Genomic DNA, 1242 nt, shown 5'->3' on the forward strand with positions numbered 1-1242 from the left:
TCTCTCTCTTTTATCGCCTTTGCTTCAGATTCAAGATTTTTTTTTGTTATAAAAAAAAAAAAAACAGAAATATATGAATTGAAAGAATTCAACATCATATCCCCCATATCATATCATATTCATACACACCACACACACCGCACCGCACCGCACCGCACCGCACTCCCAACGCTGAGTGTTCGATGTTATTCGGTTTCCATGCCTGGCGCAAAGGGAGATATGGATGGAGTCTTGGTGGAATACTGGGCCATATTTGTTCGTCCCCCACCCCCTGCAGTTCCTTTTCGTTCTCTCCAATAAGTACAAAGTGCTTCCCTCTGGCTCAATTGCGAAATGGATGTATATTGCCGCGGACGAAATGTAAATAAGAAATTTCTTGCCTTCTCTTTTATTTTAGACAGGCTCAGTTTTCAGTATGGTGCATATCCCCTGCCCCGACCCCGATAGCCTCCACGATAGGCGCCTCGAGGAGGGAATCCCCCACGTCCGAATCCGCCGCGACCAATGCCCCGGCCCCGGCCCCGGCCTCGGGTCATTCCTGGTAAATTGGTTCGTTTGGGCACGACCTGAAATAAGGAACAATACGTAGAGGTTGGCTTATGTTAGTAACGTAGTTCTATGGATATAGATAGTAAATTAAGGAAGTAAAAGAGATGGGGAAAGAGGTAGTTTTCTCGCCTTCAGGTTCCTCCCGCGAAAGACACTCTCATTCAAAACAAGTGCTTGAGCCACAAGACTCGGCTCCGTGAATTCCACATACGCATACCTGTGTGTATTTATACCAATTAGCGTTCCATCTCTTGCCCAGGCAGCGCGGAGTGAATTTTAAGAGAGCAAACACAGAAACAGCGAGGAGAAAAAAAAAAAAAAAAGAAAGAAAGAAATTAAAGAAAAACCACCAGTTAAAACCATAATAACACAAGGGCTGGCAGCATAACCAGAAGAAAGGAAAGGTGAGACAAACCCCTTGGGGATGGCCAGTGAACTTATCGAGCAAGATAGTAACCCGATTTATCGACCCGCAACTCTGGAAGTGCCGCCTGGGATCTCCTCCGGCGAGGCGCCGTATTCGACGTTTCCGACAAAATGGTCCGTCGCATCGATATCCTCTTAATCCTCGCGCAGACTCTCGGGACTGCGTGTCCAACGAACACTTGCTTTTCTCGGAACTTTGGCAAATTTCCGAATCCATCTCGAGCACCCCGCCGCTTTCTGGGGGCGATATTCTTCTGGGAAAGGGAA

General features: G+C 47.1%; 1 protein-coding gene across 1 annotated transcript; it reads right to left on the reverse strand.

Moving 5' to 3' along the window:
- Positions 1 to 185: 185 nt before the first annotated feature.
- HCAG_06160 (predicted protein) lies at positions 186 to 1192 on the reverse strand (the record flags this gene model as incomplete). Its single annotated transcript, XM_001538505.1, has 3 exons — positions 186 to 271; positions 440 to 566; positions 965 to 1192. The coding sequence occupies 3 exons, from the start codon at positions 1190 to 1192 to the stop codon at positions 186 to 188; spliced, it is 441 nt and encodes a 146-aa protein (XP_001538555.1).
- Positions 1193 to 1242: the final 50 nt, after the last annotated feature.

The sequence above is a fragment of the Histoplasma capsulatum genome, genomic scaffold (assembly GCF_000149585.1).
Source record: "Histoplasma capsulatum NAm1 scaffold_7 genomic scaffold, whole genome shotgun sequence".
Lineage (NCBI taxonomy): Eukaryota > Fungi > Ascomycota > Eurotiomycetes > Onygenales > Ajellomycetaceae > Histoplasma > Histoplasma mississippiense.